General features: G+C 32.3%; 7 protein-coding genes and 3 non-coding genes across 10 annotated transcripts; 5 read left to right on the top strand and 5 right to left on the bottom strand.

Annotated features, from left to right (window-relative positions):
* Positions 1–40: 40 nt before the first annotated feature.
* BX664DRAFT_388157 (WD40-repeat-containing domain protein) lies at positions 41–2762 on the bottom strand. Its single transcript, XM_051549444.1, has 11 exons — positions 2661–2762; positions 2426–2604; positions 2004–2333; positions 1673–1926; positions 1406–1586; positions 1130–1276; positions 842–1048; positions 717–766; positions 458–640; positions 311–366; positions 41–247 (listed from the first exon to the last, which is right to left on the bottom strand). Exons 1-11 carry the CDS (start codon positions 2725–2727, stop codon positions 105–107), a joined length of 1797 nt encoding a protein of 598 aa, XP_051397704.1. The 5' UTR covers positions 2728–2762; the 3' UTR covers positions 41–104.
* Positions 2763–5350: 2588 nt separating this feature from the next.
* Positions 5351–5423, bottom strand: BX664DRAFT_t110. The gene has a single exon. It is a non-coding gene; the product is annotated as a tRNA-Phe (tRNA).
* Positions 5424–5723: 300 nt separating this feature from the next.
* Positions 5724–5795, bottom strand: BX664DRAFT_t109. Its single transcript has one exon. It is a non-coding gene; the product is annotated as a tRNA-Glu (tRNA).
* Positions 5796–5893: 98 nt separating this feature from the next.
* BX664DRAFT_t106 lies at positions 5894–5967 on the top strand. Its single transcript has one exon. It is a non-coding gene; the product is annotated as a tRNA-Ile (tRNA).
* A 1435-nt stretch (positions 5968–7402) lies between these two features.
* Positions 7403–9124, top strand: BX664DRAFT_366673 (uncharacterized protein; the record flags this gene model as incomplete). Its single annotated transcript, XM_051548532.1, has 5 exons — positions 7403–7698; positions 7929–8011; positions 8096–8204; positions 8273–8379; positions 8460–9124. 5 exons carry the CDS (start codon positions 7403–7405, stop codon positions 9122–9124), a joined length of 1260 nt encoding a protein of 419 aa, XP_051397705.1.
* Positions 9125–9368: 244 nt separating this feature from the next.
* Positions 9369–9806, top strand: BX664DRAFT_252837 (rab-GTPase-TBC domain-containing protein; the record flags this gene model as incomplete). The annotated part of the gene is made up of 1 exon (XM_051540302.1): positions 9369–9806. A coding segment is annotated over one exon (438 nt), but the record flags the coding sequence as incomplete, so codon positions are not given.
* A 598-nt stretch (positions 9807–10404) lies between these two features.
* BX664DRAFT_317049 (uncharacterized protein) lies at positions 10405–13904 on the top strand (the record flags this gene model as incomplete). The annotated part of the gene is made up of 7 exons (XM_051542734.1): positions 10405–10797; positions 10879–11092; positions 11165–11335; positions 11407–12384; positions 12475–13318; positions 13400–13667; positions 13731–13904. 7 exons carry the CDS (start codon positions 10405–10407, stop codon positions 13902–13904), a joined length of 3042 nt encoding a protein of 1013 aa, XP_051397707.1.
* A 531-nt stretch (positions 13905–14435) lies between these two features.
* BX664DRAFT_339712 (Alpha/Beta hydrolase protein) lies at positions 14436–16201 on the bottom strand. Its single transcript, XM_051546684.1, has 7 exons — positions 15770–16201; positions 15560–15671; positions 15235–15457; positions 15088–15153; positions 14929–15029; positions 14734–14840; positions 14436–14660 (listed from the first exon to the last, which is right to left on the bottom strand). The coding sequence occupies exons 1-7, from the start codon at positions 16083–16085 to the stop codon at positions 14593–14595; spliced, it is 993 nt and encodes a 330-aa protein (XP_051397708.1). The 5' UTR covers positions 16086–16201; the 3' UTR covers positions 14436–14592.
* Positions 16202–16390: 189 nt separating this feature from the next.
* On the bottom strand, positions 16391–19730 carry BX664DRAFT_361324 (V-type ATPase, V0 complex, 116kDa subunit family; the record flags this gene model as incomplete). Its single annotated transcript, XM_051548239.1, has 12 exons — positions 16391–16653; positions 16714–16831; positions 16893–17099; positions 17164–17439; positions 17505–17585; positions 17649–17852; positions 17909–18193; positions 18305–18517; positions 18576–18992; positions 19050–19285; positions 19486–19564; positions 19641–19730. 12 exons carry the CDS (start codon positions 19728–19730, stop codon positions 16391–16393), a joined length of 2469 nt encoding a protein of 822 aa, XP_051397709.1.
* A 289-nt stretch (positions 19731–20019) lies between these two features.
* On the top strand, positions 20020–22442 carry BX664DRAFT_339715 (uncharacterized protein). The gene is made up of 5 exons (XM_051546685.1): positions 20020–20108; positions 20469–20718; positions 20783–21090; positions 21191–21623; positions 21680–22442. The coding sequence occupies exons 1-5, from the start codon at positions 20079–20081 to the stop codon at positions 22399–22401; spliced, it is 1743 nt and encodes a 580-aa protein (XP_051397710.1). The 5' UTR covers positions 20020–20078; the 3' UTR covers positions 22402–22442.
* Positions 22443–22480: the final 38 nt, after the last annotated feature.

Raw genomic sequence — 22480 nt, forward strand, 5'->3', positions numbered from 1 at the left:
TTTCAATAAAATAGTATGAAATGACCCTTTCTTTAATGGATGTTTTTGAATGTTTTGTTTTATTTGATATTCAATACAGAAACAAATATATATATATCAAGTAACTAGATTAATGGTTTAATTCCAGGTTGCATAATATAATCCATCCATGTTAATACCCGAGTTGACGCCACAGTGACCATAGTATCACGATTTGGTAAAAAGACGGATTGAGAAATTCGACTTGATTTGGAAATACCTGATATACCTAATGAATGATTTGTCAGGTATAATCTACTTGATTTTTTTTTTTTTTTTTTTTTTTTTTTACCTTGCATTTCAACAGTAAAAGATGGACCTTTCGACACATTTATATAACGCATATCCCTAAAGTTATCAGCCCATATGAAGAAAAAAAAAAAGAAAGATGAATTGGATATCTTTTCATTATTGCTCAATCGATACAAATCTAACTTACCAAAATTTAAGTCTAGGATCTGCTTGACTACCACATACCACAGTATACCCATTGCCATGCCAGTCTGGTCTTATATACCTTGAAAGATTTTCATCCTCTACAGATCCAAATTGTAAGCAAATCTCTTTTGATCCAACACAACGTTTATCAACCAGACAAAACTGATCAGTCTTCCTTGACAAACTATTATATAAACGAAATAAAATAGATATAATCTGTCAGATGGCAGTTTTTTTTTTTTTTTAATTTCATGATATACCTTATGAGTAAATTGTTGGGAGTTGCTGCATTTGAGTTGATGTGATTCACCTATCAAAAAGATACGAATAATAAACTGTATTAATCATCCGTAGGCAATATTAATAAATGTATCCTATTTCTTACCCTATTTTCAAATTTCGTTTCAAACGTAGGTATTTCTTTCTTCAAATCATAGCCACATAATCGATAATCAGCAGACCCCGAGAAGAGTGTATCTGTATCCTTGTCAACATAGAGTGCTTGGATTCTGCTTGTATGTCGAATATGTAATGGATGTAATGTTTCAACATAATCTCCACTTGGTCCATCACGAGTCAATTTCCAAAGATACTATACAAAACATGTCTTGTCAATATAATTTATTCTTTTTTTTTTTTTTTTTTTAGATGAATATATTCATAGATAACTTACCGCTGTTTTATCAATACCAGCCGTCACAAAAGATGATCCATCTTGCATTGAATTTGTGCCAAAATCAGAACCAACAGAAGCTATAACAGCGAGACCTTTTTCATGAGGTTTGTTCATCAGAGTACGAATACATCCTTCGACATTATCCTAATATATATAAGGTTACAAAAAAAAAAAGTACAAAAAAAAAAAAAGTGATCACTAAATTAGTTAATCGCCTACAACACGAGATCTCTTTTTCTTTTTTTTTTTCTCTCTTTTTTTTTGGTATTTTACCTTATTTGATGATATGATATCAACTACAACGACAGATTGTTCAATTGTTCCTGGTTCACCTTTCACCGCAGGTATCATTGCCAAAGTTGTTTCTGAAGACCAACACATATCTTCAATCCAGGTATTCTTGAATATGATATCACTTCCTAGAGCCTTGACTTTTTTCCTGTATTTTGTATCCCTATAGTATATAATGGTCACGACAAAAAAAAAAAAATAATTATTACTATCCCTATACTCACTTATCATGACTTTATGCGTCTTTACCAGAATTGGAGTTCCCCGTTCAATGTTGAGACCGCCATCAAATCTTCTATATGTTGATTGCTATTGGATTTAACTCTATTGAATAAAAGCTGCCTTGTTTTCCTGTCAAATGCTTCCTTATCAACCGTTTCTTTCTTTCGCAAAATCATATCAAAGGAGTTCTGATATGCCCATTCATTTGATGAATCACTGCTGTTGTTCCTACTACTGCTGCGGTTCGTGTCTTCCCCCTTGAGTCGTGATACTATCTTATTCTGTATATAACATAAAGTTTAGTTAGTTGAATATATCTTAACCAGTAGGATGACAGTTCATTTATTATAATCCTTACCTTTGTTGATGATACTATTTTATCAGAATGTGTCTTTTGTATCACAGATTCACGTCGTCCTAAAGTTGTTTTCATAGAAATGGGGGTATCATCAGTCGATCGATTATCAGACTTGATTGGACTAAATAACGGTTGTTCTTCTACTATATTAGGCGCCTCGAAAGATGTTGAATGTGTTGATATACTGTTGGTATGGCGAGGATGAGTTTGTTGCTGTGTGATAAGTTTTTGTGTCAATTCCCCTAGTTTCGCCGTGTTCTTTCGAATCGTCTTGTCCAAAACTCGTAGTTTTTCCATATACTTTCTTTGTTTCAATTGCTGATGTTGTATCTATATATATATATATATATATATTTAAGAAAATAAAAAGAGAAAATACCAATTAGAAAAAAAAGAATAAGAGTTTACAAAGTGATATTTACCTTTGTTGTGAGAATACTAATGTCGTTCTCTAAATACTTTTGAGAGTAAGTATCACTATTATCAGATGCTTCATCGCTATCAGTATCACTACTTGACCCAGAAGAAACATCCGTTAATGTATTATATACTTGATCATTACGCCGTTGACGTTTTGCAGGATATTGTTTGGAAGTGGTACCTGATAAAATGAAAAACAAAATACATAAGTCAAAAGTCGATTATGTAAGTCTCTACCTTTAGTTTTAGTTTCTTGTTCATTTTTCAAACTTGATGTAGATAAAAACGATTGAGGTAATAGCATTATGATTGTCACAGATTTGAGAAAAAAAAAAAGAGAAAAAAGAAAAAAAAAAAAAAAAAGGAAAGAAAGAAAGAAAGAAAGAGAATCAACTTTATACCCAGAAAAAAAAAAATAAAAATAAAAATAAAAATAAAAAAAATCACAACCCTTTTGAATGAGCATGACCCTCCGCTTTTTGGAATATTTGATACAAAACAAGTATCATCAAATTAAATAGTCTCCTTATATGAGTGTTTTTACTTTCAATTTGAATCTAATTGATATCTTGAACGTAAAGGAATGACTGTTCTAATATATCCAATCGGTTGATTCCCAAATTTGGATGTACATTTATCCTCTTCATCCTCTATATATATACATATGTATCTATATATATATATATTGTATAATACTGTATAAAGATGATGACAACATATTCATTATCTACCATTTATTATTCATCATTACATATCATTCATTATAACATCCCAATCATATCTAGCATATCCATCAAATTGATTGATCTATTATGAAAAATCTTCCAAATACCTGTTCACTTTATCAAACATATAAATCACGTTATTATTATCAAATCTCTTTTTCAAATTATTACAGTATATTATTTTTTTCATCAAAGCGTGCTCCTTATATTTCAAAAGATTTCCATTTTTGGACAAAAATCAACCAATTAATCATAAAAAAAAAAAAAAAGAGTTGTTCTATCATTAATAGGATTTCCTACATACCGTATAAAGAATGACTAATCATTCATTATGAGCGTTGATCATCAATATCATATATCAATTGTATCAACATAATATCAAGTTACAGCTAAAAAAAAAAAAAAAAAAAAAAAAAAAAAAAAAAAAAAAAAAAAGAAAAGAAAAAAAGAAAAAAGAACTATCGGTTAGCAGTTGTGCGCGAACAATATTAGAAGAGATCAAACGCTTCATAAGGATTTGTATAAAAAACATTGTAATAACAAGATAATATTTTTTTATTTTATTTCTTTTCATAAGTATATTTATACTAAAACTAAACTACTAAATACAATAATACTTACACTTTTAAATCCTACACCTTTTGTCACATCTGTAATGGCAAACATGAAAAGCATTTCACAAACTCTTCAATAGTAATCCTAAAAGCTTGTATTTAATTCTTGTACATTTAATTGGTGCAGACCATTCTTAAACCAAAGCAGAGATTTCGAAATCAACAAAGATCATTTTATCTTGTGAGGAAGGTACATTTCTTCATGTTTGCATACAATTAGCCCCTACACATTCTAAGTATTCCAAAATACAGTACCTTCTTGATATGTTCCGTGCGTATTCCTTTCGTCTTACAATAAATTAATATATTATCCAAATATATCAAATAAAGTGATGCAAATAATCATCAAACACCTTGTTCATCAATTGTTGGAAATATCGGTGAAGCATTTGTCAAATCGAATGGGAGCAACTTGAATTCAAAAGATACATACCAACTTGTCAATGTTCTCTTGGAAATATTATCTTCTTATATCCATACCAATATCTAATCAGGTAAAGTGAAAAAAAAGCGGGAAGAGAGGTAGTCAAATAAAAAAAAAAAAAAGAAAGCGGGAAAAGAGGTAATCAAATAATAATAAAAAAAAAAAAAAAAGCGGAAAGAGAGGTAATCAAATAAAAAAAAAAAAAAAAAAAAAGCGGGAAGAGAGGTAGTCAAATAAAAAAAAAAAAAAGAAAGCGGGAAAAGAGGTAATCAAATAATAATAAAAAAAAAAAAAAAGCGGAAAGAGAGGTAGTCAAATAAAAAAAAAAAAAAAAAAAAAAAAAAAAAAGCGGAAAGAGAGGTAATCAAATAAAAAAAAAAAAATTGATAAATTTATGTCTAACGGAAATCTAAAAAAGTACCATCACCACATCCTTTTTATTGGATTATGTAAAATAATGATAATACAGTACATTATTCTCTCTCAATCATCCGGATTACTTTTTTTATTTTGGCCATCTGAACTGTTAAAATAAAAAAAAAAAAAAAAAAAAAAAAAAAAAAAAATATATATATATATATATATATATATATATTTACCGTGGTCACACTTTGTGACATCCAACCAAATTTTTTTTTCACAAGTTTAACATCATTTTTTTTACTCAGGTTTAACATCGTATATTTTTTTTTTGAACATCAGTCTGAACCGAGGTTTAAACCAAGGTTCAGAAAAATAGTATAAATAGCCCAACATTTTCTTTCATTTTTCTTTTTTTCAGTCAATAAAATATATTTTTTTAAATAAATAACTATCTTAACATCCCATCTCAATTGAAATTGTGGATTATCCCTTTTGATTGGCTCACTTTGTTCTATATTTAAAGTCAGAACAATTTTACTCTACTTCTACTTTCCAAATTTGGAACAAGACTTTATTTTTCTTTACTTTATATTTTTTTTTATCTCTTTACCTATACGTGTGCTTGCGTAATCAAGTACTGGTGCTCACTATAAACATTATTAACTTTCAATCATCCGGTTTACTTTTTCAATTTTAAACTTATAAACCAAAAAAATCACTTAACATCATAATAACAATAAAAATAACCATTCCTTTAAGTAATCACGTGACCATATCGCTAAGGCGATTGACAAAAAGGTATGTCCCAAGGGTGGTTCGAACACCCGGCCTTCAGAACTTCAGTCTGACGCTCTCCCAACTGAGCTATTGAGACTCAGATGAGATGTTAGACCGATTACTCTATTATAAATCATATCTAAAATTCGCGCACTCTGATTGGTCAGAAATATCAGTCTTTATGACATGATGATCACTTTCCTATGCATTTCCTTGATTATTGATGATGATCAATCAACAAAGAGGATTCCAAAACAAAGAAATCACTAGAAGAAGTCAGTTGTATGCTGTAGATGATGTTGATAATAAAAATGTAACCTATTAAAAAAAAAAAGGTAAATTCATAAACAAACGATTCTGATTGGCTAATATTTTTTAGGGAAAAAACAAAAATATATTCCCACACGGGGAATTGAACCCCGGCCACGGCGGTGAAAGCGCCGGATCCTAGCCACTAGACCATATGGGATGATATATTCTAGAGAACCGTCTAGTACATTATGAAGCCAAAGAGCGGGGTTTGAAAATGAGATTCATAATGTACTTATATGTTTCAGATGCAAAAATGCTCGCTTAGCTCAGTTGGTTAGAGCGTGGTGCTAATAACGCCAAGGTCACAGGTTCGACCCCTGTAGTGAGCATTTCTTTTTTGTCCAATTTTTCATTGGAGCGGACTTTAAAATAGAGTATTTTTGTTTCTTTGGTGTTCTTTCTCTTCTCTTTGAATATTTCATTCTTTTTTTTTTTTCATTCCTTTTTTTTTTTTTTTTTTTTTTTTTTTTTTTTACCATTAGTTAGTATTCTTATTCGTTTTGTGTTAGTTTAATGCTTTCTTCTATTGCCTTTAGAGTTACTTTCATTTCTCGAATTGATGTGATATCGTCTTCATTTGCAATTATCCATTGTCAATGACAATTTGTCTTCAACAAATGCAAACCGACATGGAAAGTTATTATTTGACTGACTAGGACCGTACAAATTCATAAAACAAAATACATCAACTCTGATACTCTGACGAAACTGTGGAGGATGGTTACAATCTCTGGAACAATATTTCGACTTTACAAGACTATCGGATGAATGCAAAATGGATTATGCGGTGATATTATTCAGAGGGTCAAATGTACTGTACATCTAACAGTGGATTTCAATGGATATTTGTAGATGTGCCTACAACATAGGGTGAAGAAGTTATCAAATGCAGTGACGGGTATATGGATGAATGGTTACATACTAGACAGAATCAAAATGGCCATATTGGACTCTTCGCTTGGATTGAACATGTCACAACTCTCATTTGGCTTGCTCAATGTACTTCTTTTTTTTTTTTTTTTTTTTTTTTTTTCTTTATATTCATTGTTTTATTCTTCACTTTTTTTTTTTTTTTTTTTTATGGAATACCCTCGTATTTTTTTAAATTAGTATCAATATGTGTGTGTCTCCTTATCAAAAATAAATCATCATCTTTTTTCCTGTATGGCTTTTATTTTTTTGTTTAGGAATTTTATGTTTTTTAAGTATTTGTTCGCGCTATGCTCTGCTGGGAAGGATGAAAACTATTTGATTATCCGATCAAATCGGTTTAAATGCTTTTTTTTTTTTTTTTTTTTTTTTTTTTTCTGGTCTTTTTCTTTTCTCCTTTCATACCAAAATACAACTCATATGCAAGCAAGTAATGATAATGATGGTGATTTTGTAGAACTTGATCTTGAAGGTCAAGACCAAGTGGAATCAAAGCTATCAGAATTGACTCTTCAACATAGTAACACGTCAGCATTCCAGAAAGTTCATCTTGAAACACAATCAACACAAGAGGATAAAAAGTTCACCGCCGATCACCTATTAGACGAACTATCTTTACCTCAAATTGACAATACCAATAATAGTATCAACGACAACAATAAGAAAAACGATGCCTACGTACAATATGATGCTCCAATTTCTTCTCCGATAGAATCCAGATTTACATCCCATTACGATCAACTTTTTGAAGAAGTGTCTTTGGATTTACCACGGGGTTCATCTACAAATTATACAAGTGCACCAACATCAACATCTTCCAAGTTACTCAAGTTTATGCCTCGTCGAAATCCAGTTATCAGTACCTCCATGACAACCTCTGGGACTCAAGATAATTCTCATCTCAAGATCACTTCTGCAGATGTTAGTGGCCCTTTTTATTCCATTTCTGACGTACTCAGTGACTCTCCAACTACTTCTGCTGCTGCTTCAGCGGCCATAGCAGGCAATGGCAGTGTTCCTTTTGATACAAGATCATCTTCTGTCCGTGGTGCCCAGCGAAACGTATTCGAACAAGAAGTAGTAGTATCATCGGGTGGTTCCAACATGAAAGGTGTTCGTAGAAGATCAAGGTAAAAGAGAACAAATGAAAAAAAAAAAAAACTATATATTAATCTATCTCATCTTATTTTACATTTAGTTTGAATCCTTTTTCTCGAAAACGAAATATTCACAAACCATCTCCTCTAGAATCAGTGATATCCAAAACTAGGCCAAGGTATAATGAATGCATACCATGTTTTTATGAATACCTAATTTTTCTTTTCCTTTTCCTTTTTTTTTTTTTTTTCAACGATACTAGGATGTTACCGCCAAAAGATCCTGTGGAAGAAAAAAAACACTTACAACAACATGATGCCATGATGAAAAAAGCACTTCAATTAGGTAACTATAAATAAAAGAAGATTGTACAGAATATAGGTTGTAATATCATTCATTAATGACTTCTTTGCATATATATTGATCTAGAGGCGAAGAAACAAAAGGAACATGATAAAAAGAAAGAGGAAATAGATAAAAAGCTGACACATGCCATACACGTATGGGAAAAAACCATCATACCCCAATGGAATAGAAAGTAAGAAATAAATAAATAAAAAAAAAAAAAGGTATGATAAAAGAAAATATTTATCAAGGTATTTATAGAGTCAAGGAAAAGAAAGTGCATGAATTATGGCTACAAGGTATTCCTCCAAGATGTCGAAGACAAGTTTGGATATTGGCTATTGGTAACGGATTACATCTTACTAAAGGTAAAGAAAAGAAGAGAAAAAAAAAAGATGTATATACATGATGGTAAATAACTAACAATCATCTATGATCTTTTTCTCAGATACTTTTTCTACGTGTATACGTCGACTACCTGTTATCAACAAAAATGGAAAAGAAAAGAATGAAATTCAAGAATCACCTGCATCCATCCGACGAAAAATCATGGAGAACGAAGCATTACAGCATTCTCACAACGATGATCTAGTATACGACCATTATCAAACGACGGAAGGAAATGCTTCATTTTATCAACTACGCCATGGCAAACGAACTAGTAGCCTCAATGTCTTGAATGATCAGGATGAAGATAATGGTGGTGATGATGACTCTTCGATACGCCACTCTCTTTCTTCTACTCAGAGCATTGGATTTGATGATGTAAATGACGATACTCATCCACAACAAGATCATCATCAAAATGGACAGCGTAGATACTTAGGTGGTACTGACAATGATCTAGTGAATGATATAGAGGATGAGCGGTCAAGCGTTGGAACGAAAGAATCTATGGCAATTGGGGATGACGTGGATGATGATGATGATGAGGATATGAACAGTGATACAAATGATCAAATTCCTGCAAACAATAATGACGGTGACAATGATGATATGAATGGGTCTATCGCTCACGATCCGACTATGATTGCATTTCTACGTAAGGCAGTGGATGAAGACATACTACGTACTCTCCCAAGTTTATGTGTTTTCCAGGTAATAAAACATTGACTATAATAATAAAATCAATGGTGCTCATTCCGTTTTTTTTTTTTTTTTTTTTTTTTTTTTTTTTTTTTTTATTATTATTATTAGCCTGATGGTCCTTTATTCCTATCTCTTCGAAAAGTCCTACATGCCTATATTGGTTATCGCTCAGATATGAATTATGCAAGTATCAAAAAAATGGTTTTGTTATTGACTATGATATTGTTCTTACATATTTTTTTTTTTTATATGAAAAACTTTGTAGGTCCGAGGAACATCTTTCCTAGCGGGTATGCTTCTGTTGAATATGGGAACAAACGATACTTTTATTGGATTGATCAATTTGATTCACAATAGTCCAGTACTTTCAGCACTTTACAACTCGGATGAAACTCGTGTCAAGGGATACTTCAAGATATTTAATGTTGTATTTGCTGAACACATGCCGAAACTCTACCTTCACTTCAAGAATCTTTCATTGACACCTGACAATTATTTACCAGATTGGTTGATGACTGTATTCACTTCTGTTACACCACTTGGATTATCATCTAGATTATGGGATATCTTTTTACTTGAAGGTGATGTGATTCTATTTAAAACTGGATTAGTGGTACTCAGATATTTGGAGCCTCTTCTTTGGGGTGGTGGATTTAGTGAAACTGTTCGCATTTTGAATATGGGCTTTATTGGTGAACATCGTGGTGAAGAAGCAAAAGCAGCTATAGCAGTTAGTGGTGGTATTACCAAGGATGAACAAGATCAATTCTTTCAAGATATTTTGGGTAGAAACAGTACTATTCATTTGGATTCATCAAAATATAAAAAATTGGTGAACACTCATATACCTAGAACATGATCATTAGGATTTATTGTTTTTTTTTTTTTTTTTTTTTTTTTGAATAAAAACTGTCTTTATCCTCTTTTTTTTTTTTTGTCTATATATTATGTAATTATTGTAAAATTAAAAGGTTTTTATTTTTATTTGCATTTCTAAGACGGAGTTTCTTTCTCTCTCCCACATTATATTTTTTTTTCTCTTTCTTTCTTTCTTTCTTTTCTTCATTTTATTATTTATTATTATTTATTTTTAGTAAAAGATATATCCACATGTTGTCAGTATGAAATTACGATTCCTGTTATCTCTTTCTATTTTATTTACGCTATATATAGCAGGACAAACTTTTGCTTCCACCAATGACCATACCATCACACCTTCAGCGCCTGTCTTTTCATCAAAACATTCAGACAGATATTTACCAAAATCATTATGTACTCCTGATCAACACTATGTACCTATAGATATGATTATTGCTACTTCTTTGGATGGTTCTATTAGAGGTATAGGACGTTACGATAGTCAAGTGTATTGGACAATACGTGGTGGTCAACAAGCTTCTTTAGTCAAATCCAATGCAAACCATCAGAGTCGACTAGTACAGGATTCACTACCTCAATCTAACTCTATATTTGACAATGACAATAATGATTATTATAACAAATACGACTATCAACATACTTATGACGAAAAGGTATACAATAACATGGCTCCTTTGTTGGAGGAAAAGGTCACACCGGATAATGAAAAAGCTGTTAGACTATGGAACAACCTTCCTCAAAATTACAATGTTTCATATATCATTGAACCAGTGAATGGTGGCATTTTATATTTACATATTGAAGGGGAACCTTTGCAGGTAAGAACTGAAATTAATATCTACCACAATGACTTTTAACATTCTTTTTTTTTTTTTTTTTTTCCTTTTTGTGACGATTAGAAACTTCCTTTTACAATGAAAGATATAGTGGATAGGTCCTTTATTACTGAAGATGGTGTTGTATACATTGGTGAAAAGTCTACCTTGATGATCGCATTGGATCCAATTGCTGGCAAGATTCTAAGAAAATTCGACCTTCAAGACTCCCAATATGATGTTATGATGGATTCCAAAACTCACTTCCCACCACATACCATCTATCTCGCTCGAAATGGTAATATATATATTTTAGATATAGGTTAAGAGATACTCATCATGAAATCTTATTATTATTATTATTCCGTAGAATACAAGGTCAGGATCAATGATTTGAAAAAGAATATGCATTGGCGTTTGACTTTTAGCGAATATGAACCAAATGCAATGAAATGGAACCTACCAGAAGATATGACAGCACCTGATATCTATATTGCTCCGGATTCTGAAAGGGGAATTACTGCCATCAACCTTACAAGTGGTAAGTAAAAAGATCAAAGGTTAAAAAGAAAAAAAAATCAATTTTGATACTAATATTTCTTATTTTTGTAGGTGATTTTATTTGGACAAAGAATTTACCTTATCCTGTTGTTACGGTTTTTGATGTTTATCGCAACTCAGACTTCTCACTGGTATTATCTCAACAAATTCCTCCAACACAACTCAACAAAGGAACGATCGGAAACATCACCAAAACACTCGACTCGCATCAACTCTCCTCAGCATATGTCAGTGTTCATGAAGGTACTTTATATGCATTATCAGTGGAAAACTTCCCTCTTGTACAACTTGCCGAATGGTCATTCATCTATACGGGAAAAATACCAGGTGCTAACTTGCGATTATTGGATTCTGGCGATGCAGTAGTTGCTCCTCAATCAGAATACAAAGCAGATCGATTGATTGGTCAAAATCTAGTAGAAACAACAGCACTTCCAACACCACCTCTTCCTGACAATGATAGAAAAACTATCGACGGTACACCAAGTGATCAAGGATTACATAATACTATCGACAATTCAGACACGAACTCGTTTTATTATACGATTGGACAGCATTGGAAACTTTATCTCATTCTATTACTGACTACTGCTTATATGAATCGAAAAATTGGATGGCAACTCTATATTTTACATATTTTACCCGTATGGACAAAATTCATGAATCGATATCGTAACAATCAACGTAATGGTCCTAATATTGTCCAAAAAACGGAAAGAACGGAAGATTTCGATACCAACAGAGTAACAACAACAACAACAGCAACGACAACAATAGACGAGATTTCAGCTACCGAAAATTTACAGCATGAAAATAACTCAACTTTATCGATACCCTCTTCCGTTGCCGCTGTATCAACATCAACAATCAAAGATACTCAAACTTCACAAAACGACATTGATCAACATATACATAATAGTTCATCAGACAAACAAAATGTTTCCCCTTCTATCAAACCTCGTGGTTTGGATTTACAAGCTTTTCAACCTACCAAATCAAGTGTACTCAGTATATCAGACTCTGTTTTGGGTAAGAAGATATGCTATCTATATGTATTCATCATATTCTTTTATTCCTTTGTTGACCTTGTTTTTTTTTTTTTTTTTTTGACTGGAATAGGATATGGAAGTCATGGGACAGTAGTATACAAGGGTACTTTTGATGGAAGAGCGGTAGCAGTTAAACGACTTTTAATTGATTTTTATGATGTCGCTCTTCAAGAAGTGAAGCTTTTACAAGAAAGTGATGATCATCCCAACGTGATTCGGTATTTTTACAAGGAAGAAACGGATAGGTTCTTATACATTGCTTTGGAACTCTGTTTTGGCTCATTACAAGATTGCATGGATCGCTCACTTGCCATCTCTGATATGAAACTATACGATCAAGTGGATCCTGCAAACATTCTTCATCAAATCACCAATGGTATTCAGCATCTTCATTCACTTAAAATTGTACATCGTGATCTCAAACCTCAAAACATCTTACTGGCACCGGCAAAACATCAAGTCAACAAGGATAGTCCTTCTATGCGTATTTTGATATCCGATTTTGGTCTGTGCAAAAAACTGGATGGCGAACAAAGCAGTTTTCATTATACGGCAGCATCACCAGCTGGGACGTCAGGATGGAGAGCACCGGAATTACTGGCAGGTGTGCTAGCAGCATCTGGATCCGACAATACCAATTTCAGTAATAGTAGTAGTAATGGTCATAGTAAGGATATGGATCCCAATCGTATCGGTAGAGTCAAGGCAACAAGGGCAATTGACATCTTCTCCACCGGTTGTATATTCTATTATGTTCTATCGAATGGTGATCATCCTTTTGGAAATCGATTTGGAAGGGAGAGCAATATTCTGAAAGGTGATTATGACATTTCGAAATTGGAAACCATGGGTGAAGACGGTATAGAAGCTATGGATCTCATTGACGCCATGATTAGTACCAATCCTCGATCAAGGTATGTCATATAGTAAAAAAAAAAAAAAAAAAAAAAAGGGTTATATACATATACTTATTCATTTAATATTATCTTTTATAGACCGACGGCAGCACAGGTACTAGCACATCCCTTCTTTTGGTCAACGTCAAAACGACTTGCTTTTCTTCAAGATGCATCCGATCGGTTTGAAGTAGAACAACGTGATCCTCCATCATTGCTTTTACAAAGTTTGGAAAAGGATGCCAAAAAAATTGTTGGTTATGATTGGTATCGTAGAATTGATCGTGTTGTGGCTAATGATTTAGGCAAGTTTAGAAAATATGATGGAAAACGAGTTCGTGATTTACTTCGTGCTCTTCGTAACAAGGTAACCAAAAAAAAAAAAAAAAAAAAAAAGAAGGAATATTGATTTTATGATTTTCATTTTTAGAAACATCATTGGCAAGACTTACCCGATGCAGTTAAACGTACCCTTGGTGAACCCCCTGATCAATTCCTTTATTACTTCACAGCTAGATTCCCTCTTTTACTTTTACATACTTATCATATTATTCTTAGTCATGATCATTTGACTCGAGAAGGTGCTTTACGACAATACTTTTGATTTAGTTTTATCATCAATACCATTTTTTTTTTTTGATTCTTTTTGTATATGTCCTCTTTCTTCAATATATGACTATTTATAGTTTGCATCGACACTATCTTTATGTTTCTCTCTTTTTTTTTTTTTTTTTTTTTTTTTTTTTTTTGTGTAGTTAGAGATAGATAACGATGATGATGAACTCTTGCTAGATGTTTTTCACCAATGATGTTGACGGATTGATAGTCTATGATGATTGAATATGAACGTATATGATGAATGAAGGATTGTATATAGGGGTTTTTTTTTTTTGACAAATGTCTGAGGGGTGATGAACATCGATAGTGTCCAAAATAGGAAAAAAGAAGAACAGACCTTTCGCTAGTTTAACTTATAGAAAGATCGCTGTTCTCCATTCATTATTACCCCCTTCATGATTTACTCTTTTCCATATGACCATCAATCATCCTCATTATTATTTTTCGTTTTTAGGAGAAACTTATATATGTTCATTCAAACTTTCATACGAAAAAAAAAAAAAACATTTTGGATATCTATCAATCCACGAATTTATTTCAATAACAATGTATTTAACTATTCTAGATAAGCATAATAAAATAAAATATATAAAAGGTATTATGGAAGAAAAGGAGGTTGGAAATAATACTAAAAAGAAAGGAGAGTAAATGTATAAGATTTTTGGTATTCTTTTTCATAACTTGGAATCAATTCGTTTCTTGACAGATAAAGCCCGATCCATTAATGCAAGAATTTCAGGTACTACCAAAAAAAAAAAAAAAAAGAAAAAGGTCAGTCAAAGCGATGAAACATCTCTTTTGATTCATAGACTTACCCATCAATTGAGGATTTTCATTGGGCACCATATGAGTTCCTTCCACCATATTGACATTGGCAAATTCCCGATTAAAATTAGGTAATTCTAAAGGATCAATCGTAACACTAATTTATACAAAATAAAAAAGTATAGTAATCAGTATCATTAGACACAGATCTCCATCTTCCCATTTCTCTATATACTGTTGCTTACTACACCGAAGATGACGCAAAAACAAATTGGACAGGCGTACGCAAAGCACGGATCGAGTTGTAGGCCGTCAAGGTAGCGTAGGAGCTGACATTGAACACATGCTACATCAAAACCAAAACAAATCAGAAATTGCAGTAATATAGATACAATGTCACTTACGTATTCTTCTTCTTTAGGTGTCTTGAGCTTGACTGTACCGTCAGGAGTTTCGTACAAACCATAATCCTAAATGATAAAAACAAGACGTAACATTTGATTAAGAATCGATTGGTTTTTTTTTTTTTTTTTTTTTTTTTTTTTTTTTACCACATAGAGTTGCATGACTTCAGGATCAAATATTTTCCAAAAATCTCGATGGACCAAAGATTTATAACAAGATTCTCGATCAGGCCAAGTATCGCGACGTTTCAGAGATGCTAGAATAGGTAATTGAGCCCGAAGTTCAGTATCCAAAATGTCAGATGAAAGTACAGGTTCTATTGCACAGATGCCAGTGAATGTCTGTGGAAACATGTATTCCAACAAGAGCCTAAAAAAAAAAAAGAAGAATAGCCATTAATATATATATATATATTTGTTGGTAATATCCTATTTTATTCTATCATAAATATAAATCCTATATAATACTTACATAGCAGTAGCACCAAAACTATGCCCAATACCAAAAACACCATCATAACCAGTATGGAGATCCAGAGATCGAATTACTTGTTGAGTATCAAGGGCATGATCAAACCAATTATCTATAATAATGATAATAATAAATAAATAACTTTGATATAATTACATATATATATATATATTTCGATTTATCCTAACGATAAACCAGTCATACACTTACATGTTTCTGAAAAGGTGCCTTCATTTAAACGGGCAGAATCACCATGAGTACGAGCATCCCAGGCATAAACACAAAGATCAGTATGTTGATAGCGAACTTGTTCACGGATACCAGCGACTAAACGACGAATAAGAGGATGTAGAGTTTCTTTGTTGAATCCATTCGAGTGGGAAAAGAGTAATGCTAACTTTTGTTGCGCAGGTTGTTGGGGTGCTTTGAAACAATGCTTTTCAACCACGAGTTGTTGAATTTGGTATCCAAGGGTACCAGGATGGACTTTAATCACTTTTGTTTCTGTAGGTATTAGTCTAGGCATATTGATAATCAAAGGAACAGTTGAATAAATAATAAAAATAAAAGATAAAATGTAATCGATCTTCAAAAGGAATGTTAAGAAAGGAAGAAAAGAAAAGAAAAGAAAAGAAAAAAAAAAAAAAGAATAAAAAAGACAGGTCCAAAACTCCGAGTCCCCCCACAAATCCATGTGAGAATGTAGCTGACATTAATGAAAACAACGGGTCAATCATTCTCCCATGTAACCTTAGTAACCCCAATCACATCCATATGACACCAAAAGACAAGAATATATATATTTCAAAATAAAACAAAGAATAACAAAGTTTATTCAGATTTGATTTCTAACATTGTACTAAACGAAAAAGGTTCAAAGGGAACACCATCCCCCATATAGAACTTCCCATCAAATTCTACCCAGTGAAGACGAAGAGCATGAAGGAAAGCAGATAATCCTTCCATACCAATCAAAATAAAGCATGTCAAAGTGAACCACATTGCGAATCCAATAACGAGCCCAACAACAGCCAATGGTCCAGTAAATCCAAACCAGATCTTGAGTGTCATATCCCATAAAACACTTGATAATTCTATAACAAAAATAATAATAATTAATATTTATCAAGATTTAATAAAACATTGAAACTTACGAGCGTGAGCAAGAGATAAGGCCCAAAGACGAAGGTAAGATGCAGTATTTGAGATACAATTCAAACAGAATTCGATGGTATGAATAGTTTGATGAATCATTTCTTCACTGAAATCGAACTATATAAAATCAAGATATATATTACGATCAGTCATCCTTCCAATTTTTTTTTTTTTTTACCTCTTCTTCATCACCATCATCATCATCGTTCACTATTTCAGTAGATGAACCACCAAGGCGAGCTTCATCATCAGCAACATGTTCATCGTCAGCAATTCGTTCATATTGATGTTTACTGTGTTGCATCTTCAAATAATAAGGTTTGGCAAACCACATCCAAGGAACACAAATAAGAGCTATAATAATCAATACACCTTGAAGAGGACCCTAGAATATAACAAAAATAGAAACAGATTAAAAATCAATATAATATCTGTATAGTTTAACTTACTTGGCCAGGGAATAATTGTTCTTCGGGATTGACTTTTCCAGGCGTTAAGAACATATAGATTAACATATTGAGAAGATTGGGAGGAGCATTATGAATATGATTGCCATCGCTATCCAATTCCCACCAGTTGACACTCCATTTATACATGATACAAAAGATCAAATAACCAAAGATGGATTCCATAAAGAGGATTTGTGGTAAGAATTCAAGCCAAATGAAAATCTTCTTTCCAAAGTTAATATGATTGAATACGTTCAAGCAGATAGCAAAGGACATCTACATAAAAGGTATTTTGTCAGTTTTTAAATCAACATTGATCATGATATTTCATTTTCACTTACATGGATGACACCCAAGATAATAGCTTGTTTCATTTTATAAGAATTGGAGAAAAGTAAAAAGTTTTCGGAACCATGCCATGACTAATTAAAAAAAAATGATAATGAGTATGTGTGATAATATTTGAGATATATCAAAGTACTTACGGGATCAAAACCAAAGGCATAGGTTTTACCATTGGGAATAGCTTCCACCGCATCAGTAGAATTATAATTTGTTGGCCAATCAAAACCAGGTTCAAAGACGTTAAGAGACAAGGAGAAAATATCATTGTAAATAGCACCAGTAAAGATAGAGAAGATAGCCATCATCAACATCATATATCTTCCACTGAAAAACATTTGGAAGATCTAAAAAGTTTAAAATATATTATTATACTTTTCATTCTCATCATAATATGACTTACTTCATCATTGTTGTGAACCAATTTCTTTTCATTCAATACCAAATAAAGAGCAAACAACAACATCAAAAAGCCATGACCGATATCACCAAACATAACAGCAAACAAGAATGGGAAGGATATAATCGTGAAAAGGCCAGGATTCACTTCACGATAACGAGCCATACCATAAGCGTCAATAATATGTTGGAAACCTTGGGTAAATTTGTTGGTACGATGATATGTAGGAGGTGTTTTTTTGGTACGTAATTCAGTCAAGATTGAAGGTAAATTAGTGCCAGATGCTTCCTATATATGTATGTATGCATCGTAAGAAAAAAAAAAAAAGAAAAAAAGAAAAAAAAAAGTAGTTTAGAAACTTTTTTTGACCATTGAGCAGTTTTTTTTTCTCTCTCTTACCGTGGCTTCCTTGAGGGCATGTTGAACTAGGGGAATATCATTGGTAGCACACCAACCTTCAGCAACCAAACATTTGCGGCCAATATCATAATCAAACAAGTTCATAGTATGGTATACAGCTTTTTCTTTGCGCACAATAGTAGTCCAAGCATCCAAATTTTCAGCAATATCTAATAATTCGGATCGTCGAGTTTGGTTGGTATTAGTCAAGACCTAATAATCAATAAAATAATGTTAAGAACAGTAAATGATCTTATTTTAATAAACTTACAGTAGTGAGATCTTCAATACGGGAAGTCACATCCAATAAGGCATCACGACGTTTGTCAGCGGATTCATCAATACTATAAAGAGTAGCACCCAAACTTTCAGAGATCTTTTTGATTTTTGATACAATTTCACGACCATGAGCAAAGATAGCAAATACATTTTTTTCCACCACAGCATCAGAATCAGGATCCACAATCGCTTCATCAATTTCAGCAGTGTTCATATACAAATTTCCACGAAGAGAACGCCAAAGGACGCGTTCAAAGGTTTGGATACGTGTACGAGGAATAACACCAGTGATATAACCAAGATTGACCTGAGATGTTTCATTATAAGCTTGTTGTTCCACATCATTATCCAAAAGAGCAGCAGTATCTTCAGCTTCTTCATTTGCACCAGGAATATCATGTCTGGAAGCCTATATATATAAAATATAATTAATTTTATCTTATATAAATAAATAAATATTACTTACTTGTTGGAAAAAGATACCAGTATCACGTAATACATGACGAAGTTCAGTAAGTTGAAGGTAACGACGTTGAAGTGTTTCATAAGAAGTATTCATTTCAGTGATACGAGCTTCATGTTGACGTAATTTTTCTTCCAAATCATCAATTTCTTGAGCAGAACGAGCACGAGATAATGAACCAGAGGTAGTTAAAGAGCGAGTTGGAATATCTGCTTTTTCCGTTTGAGTCTTGAAAAATCCTAAGAGAAAAAAAATAAAAAAATAAATAAACATAACATAAACGGGGTAAGATAGTGTTTCAAGTCAAACAAGTAAGTTTTTTTGCCCTCCCCCAACTACTACACGATATACAATAATATATAATATTCATATTTCTTTTCCCTTTCCAATTCCAAAATGATAACAAAAAAAAAAAAAAAAGATAAAGGGTGACACTTACTACATTGGCGTTCCATTTCGTCAAACCGTCTTATTTCTGACACAAAAGACCTTTGAAAGGCATTCGTATCAGGATTGAGCTATTGTTTAAAAAAGACAAAAAAAAAAAAAGAGTTATTATCTTATTATTAAAGACAATAATTTATATAAACTTACATCTCTAAATTGAACCTTGCCAAGTTCACCCAATTCAGAAACACAATGTTGAGAGACTTCCACAGGAATATACAATTGGATGAGAGACATCACTTCCGATTGGAAGAGTGTAGACTGTGTCATGATGTATCCAAATAGTGAAATAACACTATGACAATAGAAAAAAAAAAAAAAAAGAGTTAAAAGAAAAAAAAAAAACAAGAAAGAGAGACGATATGAAAAAAAGTGTAATTATCAGAAGTGAGGGCGGGGGTTGAATACTGACGCCCAACAAAGAGAGAGAGAAAGTGAGTGACGTCCAGAGAAAGAGACTAAAAATGGAACTTATAACAAATTTCTGATCTATTACAATTTTTGAACTCTTTTCTTCTCTCTATTCTTTTTTTTTTTTTATAAAAAAATTATATATATATATACACTTTATATACAATTTTTATTATGAAAAAAAACTTTGGCAAATTTAAACAGGTAATAGAACAAAAGAAACACTATATTAGAGTGGGTTACTCAAAAGAAAAAGATTCAGCATAACGATGAGGAATAAGTCATATACAGAATTCAACATAATAATAATAAAAAAAAGATTCCTTTAATGTTCATTGTAAATGAAGTTCATCTTGACTTTGTTTAAATATATATATATATTGGGGAAACTCTTCTTTTTTTTATTATTATATTTCAAGCTTATTCGGAGTTTCTGCTGGTCTTGTTCGAGACTCGACCTATTCCAAGAATAGATTTGTCTATTTTATGAATACCAAAAAAGGATTTGATGATTGAATTTAGGATATTAACTTTTTTTATATATATATATATATTGTTTTATAGTGGACTGGTGAAAGATTAGGTGCAGTCAAAGCTACTTCACAAACTGATGATTTTCAACAATTAGAAGCTGAAACTGAGAATAAACGTACAGGATTTGAAAAAGTATATGAAGCAACTGATCAATTTTATACTCAATTATCGAAAAAGAAACCATCTCCTGAAGATCAAAAAATCAAATGTACTCCATTAGAAAGTCTTGCAAGTTGTTGGATGCATCATGGTACTGCTTTTTCTGAAGATGTTGCTCTTGGTAATATATATAATATTTATTTTTATTTATTTATATATACTGACATGTCTTATCATTTTATTAGGTGTTGCATTAATCAATCTTGGTCAAACAGAGGCTCGTATTGCTTTACTTCAGGAAGATTTTGCCAATATGATCAAAGATGGATATATGGATGTATTAGAACAAGGATTACAAACTTATAAGGATTATCATGCTCTAAAGAAAAAATTGGAATCAAGAAGATTGGATTATGATGCGAAATTATCTCGTTTACAAAAATCAAAGAAGGAAAAACCTGAATGGGAGCAAGAAATGCAGGCCGCTAAAATGAAATATGAAGAAACAGAATATGATATCATTCAAAAGATGTTGACTCTACAATCATATGAGGTAAATAAATAAAAAAATAAAAAAAAAAATAAAAATAAAAAGATGATACTCATATTTAATTTTTTTTTTTTTTTTTTTACTGTTAATAACAATAAAATAGGATGATCATTGGAATGCATTGTATCAAGTTATGGAAGCTCAATTATCATATCATCAACAAGCGATGGATATGCTCAACGAACTACGTACACATATGCCAACCCCTATCAATAGTCAATCTACCCGACCTACAATGACTCCTATCAGTCGATCATCCACTACAAGTTCAGCCATATCTTCTTTGACATCAACAAGTGCTTTAACACCAACAAATGGACATGGAAACACAGATGATTATTTTGGAACTTCTACTTTGAAATCTACTCAACGTTTCTCTGGAAGTCGTCAACCCAGTCTTGATAATCTTCATAGACCTCGTCGTGCACCAAGTCATTCATCCGTTACAAGTTACTCCAATGATGATCAATCTCAACAACAACAGCTATCAACTTCGCCTTGTCGATTACCACCTCCAATGATGCCTAGAAGGAAATGTAAGTGAAGATGACACAACGAACGTTATCTATTTACTGAATAATTGTTTCTATAGCAAGTGCAGGGATCAAGAAACTTCGAAAAGCGATCTATGATTTTCAAGGTGAATCTTCGGATGAATTATCCTTCCGTATTGGTGATATCATTACCGTAGTTGAACCCGTAGATGAAGGTTGGTGGATGGGTGAAATGGATGATCTTGGATCTAAAAGACGAGGTATTTTCCCTGTTAATTATACCGAAGATATGATGCAAACTACGACATCTCCACCTACTATGCCTATTCGACCGATGATGACGACTCATATACAAGAAGAACCTCAAGATGAAGATTTATCACAACAAGTCACCGATCAATCACCATTTAGCGATAATTCGTCTTCCAATACCACAGGATTTTCTTATATTCGACCCAATCCTATTTCACGATCCAGTTCAACTTCTATATCATCCATTGCTTCTTCTGGTACAGTAACTCCTTCTTTGGCAAGATCATCCACCGTGATAACCAATCAATCAAAACTAGCATTATCCAACCGAACGCCCCCTCCACCTCCTCCAGCACTTTCTCGATCCAATACACCATCTGTCAAAAGTATATCATCATCAACAAGAACCCCTCCACCGCCTCCTCCATCAAGGAACTTGGGTACATCATCTGGTCCCACAACAATGCAAGTAGCAAATTGTCAAGATTGTGGATGCGATGATTTTAGTGCCAATTTGTTCAAGAAAGGTCATTGTAACAATTGTTTCCACAAGCACATTGTATGTTGATTAGATTCTTTTTTTTTTTTTTTTAAAATTTTATTCATATCCCCTGTATTACACTCTTATCAATAAAAAAAAATTAGTT

The sequence above is a fragment of the Halteromyces radiatus genome (genome assembly GCF_025201355.1).
Source record: "Halteromyces radiatus strain CBS 162.75 chromosome Unknown BX664scaffold_7, whole genome shotgun sequence".
Lineage (NCBI taxonomy): Eukaryota > Fungi > Mucoromycota > Mucoromycetes > Mucorales > Cunninghamellaceae > Halteromyces > Halteromyces radiatus.

Bases quoted from the DNA above. Each gene is read 5' to 3' on its own strand.
- BX664DRAFT_388157 (XM_051549444.1), bottom strand. From the start codon at position 2,727: ATGCTATTACCTCAATCGTTTTTATCTACATCAAGTTTGAAAAATGAA. The intron at 2,605-2,660 runs GTAGAGACTTAC...TCATTTTATCAG, and splicing joins ACAAGAAACTAAAACTAAAG to GTACCACTTCCAAACAATAT. The intron at 1,049-1,129 runs GTAAGTTATCTA...TGTTTTGTATAG, and splicing joins CTGGTATTGATAAAACAGCG to TATCTTTGGAAATTGACTCG.
- BX664DRAFT_339712 (XM_051546684.1), bottom strand. From the start codon at position 16,085: ATGCCTAGACTAATACCTACAGAAACAAAAGTGATTAAAGTCCATCCT. The intron at 14,841-14,928 runs GTAAGCAACAGT...TGTATAAATTAG, and splicing joins TTTGCGTCATCTTCGGTGTA to TGTTACGATTGATCCTTTAG. The intron at 14,661-14,733 runs GTAAGTCTATGA...TTTTTTTGGTAG, and splicing joins TGAAAATCCTCAATTGATGG to TACCTGAAATTCTTGCATTA.
- BX664DRAFT_339715 (XM_051546685.1), top strand. From the start codon at position 20,079: ATGAAAAAAAACTTTGGCAAATTTAAACAG. The intron at 20,719-20,782 runs GTAATATATATA...TCATTTTATTAG, and splicing joins TTCTGAAGATGTTGCTCTTG to GTGTTGCATTAATCAATCTT. The intron at 21,624-21,679 runs GTAAGTGAAGAT...TTGTTTCTATAG, and splicing joins AATGATGCCTAGAAGGAAAT to CAAGTGCAGGGATCAAGAAA.